At 44.6% G+C, this 594-nt stretch overlaps 1 protein-coding gene across 1 annotated transcript in view; it reads right to left on the bottom strand.

Moving 5' to 3' along the window:
• The window catches only part of LOC102675107 (mucin-5AC-like), a 13,630-nt gene that overhangs the window by 6,278 nt on the left and 6,758 nt on the right, over nucleotides 1-594 (bottom strand). Inside the window, exons 5-6 of the mRNA XM_031513329.1 lie at nucleotides 327-581; nucleotides 60-245 (exon numbers count right to left, since the gene is read on the bottom strand). Coding sequence (XP_031369189.1) covers nucleotides 60-245; nucleotides 327-581 — 441 coding nt within the window. The remainder of the gene's footprint in view (nucleotides 1-59; nucleotides 246-326; nucleotides 582-594) is intronic.

The raw sequence follows: 594 nt of genomic DNA, 5'->3' as shown, positions 1-594 counted from the left end.
CATTCGAGTTTATTTAAAGGGAGAAAAAGGTTTTTTTTTTTTAAAAAAAAAAAAGAAACCTCGTAATAAGCAAGATAGCCTTTCTCTCGAGTAGCGTCGCCTTCGATTCCTGGGCCATCTGCCGGTGATCCTAGATCGGTGGCGTCTTGATTGAAAAGCGTGTAGGATCTTCCATACGTGGGAATCCCTAGAATTATCTTCTCCGAGGTGGCACCTTTCTTCAGCAGATAATTAACGGTGTAGTCCTAGTAAAGTGAAGTGATGATAAAATAATAATCGTGATTATCATTAGAAATTAAAATCGATTCGAATAAACGTCGTGTTACGATCGTCAATTCGGTGTCGTAGTTGTACTCGTTGTCCTCCTCCAGGGGATAGAGGGGGGCGTGGTGATTGACCGCAGGTTCGTAGGACGAATGGTAATCGTAGGAGAGGAGATTGACGAAATCCAAGTATTCGTTCAATCTGGGTATATCGTAACCTTTGTCGATGTACTCGATGCCGGCTGGCATCGCCAACGTGAGCAAAAGTCTCGGCTTTCCGGTCTTCGAAGCCTCCCTCTCGAACTCCTCCCTCAGTTCCTTCGAGATACCA

The sequence above is a fragment of the Apis dorsata genome, unplaced genomic scaffold (assembly GCF_000469605.1).
Source record: "Apis dorsata unplaced genomic scaffold, Apis dorsata 1.3 scaffold_631, whole genome shotgun sequence".
Taxonomy (NCBI): Eukaryota; Metazoa; Arthropoda; class Insecta; order Hymenoptera; family Apidae; genus Apis; species Apis dorsata.
Note: the sequence above shows the minus strand (reverse complement) of the source record. Positions and strands in the feature narration are given on the sequence as shown.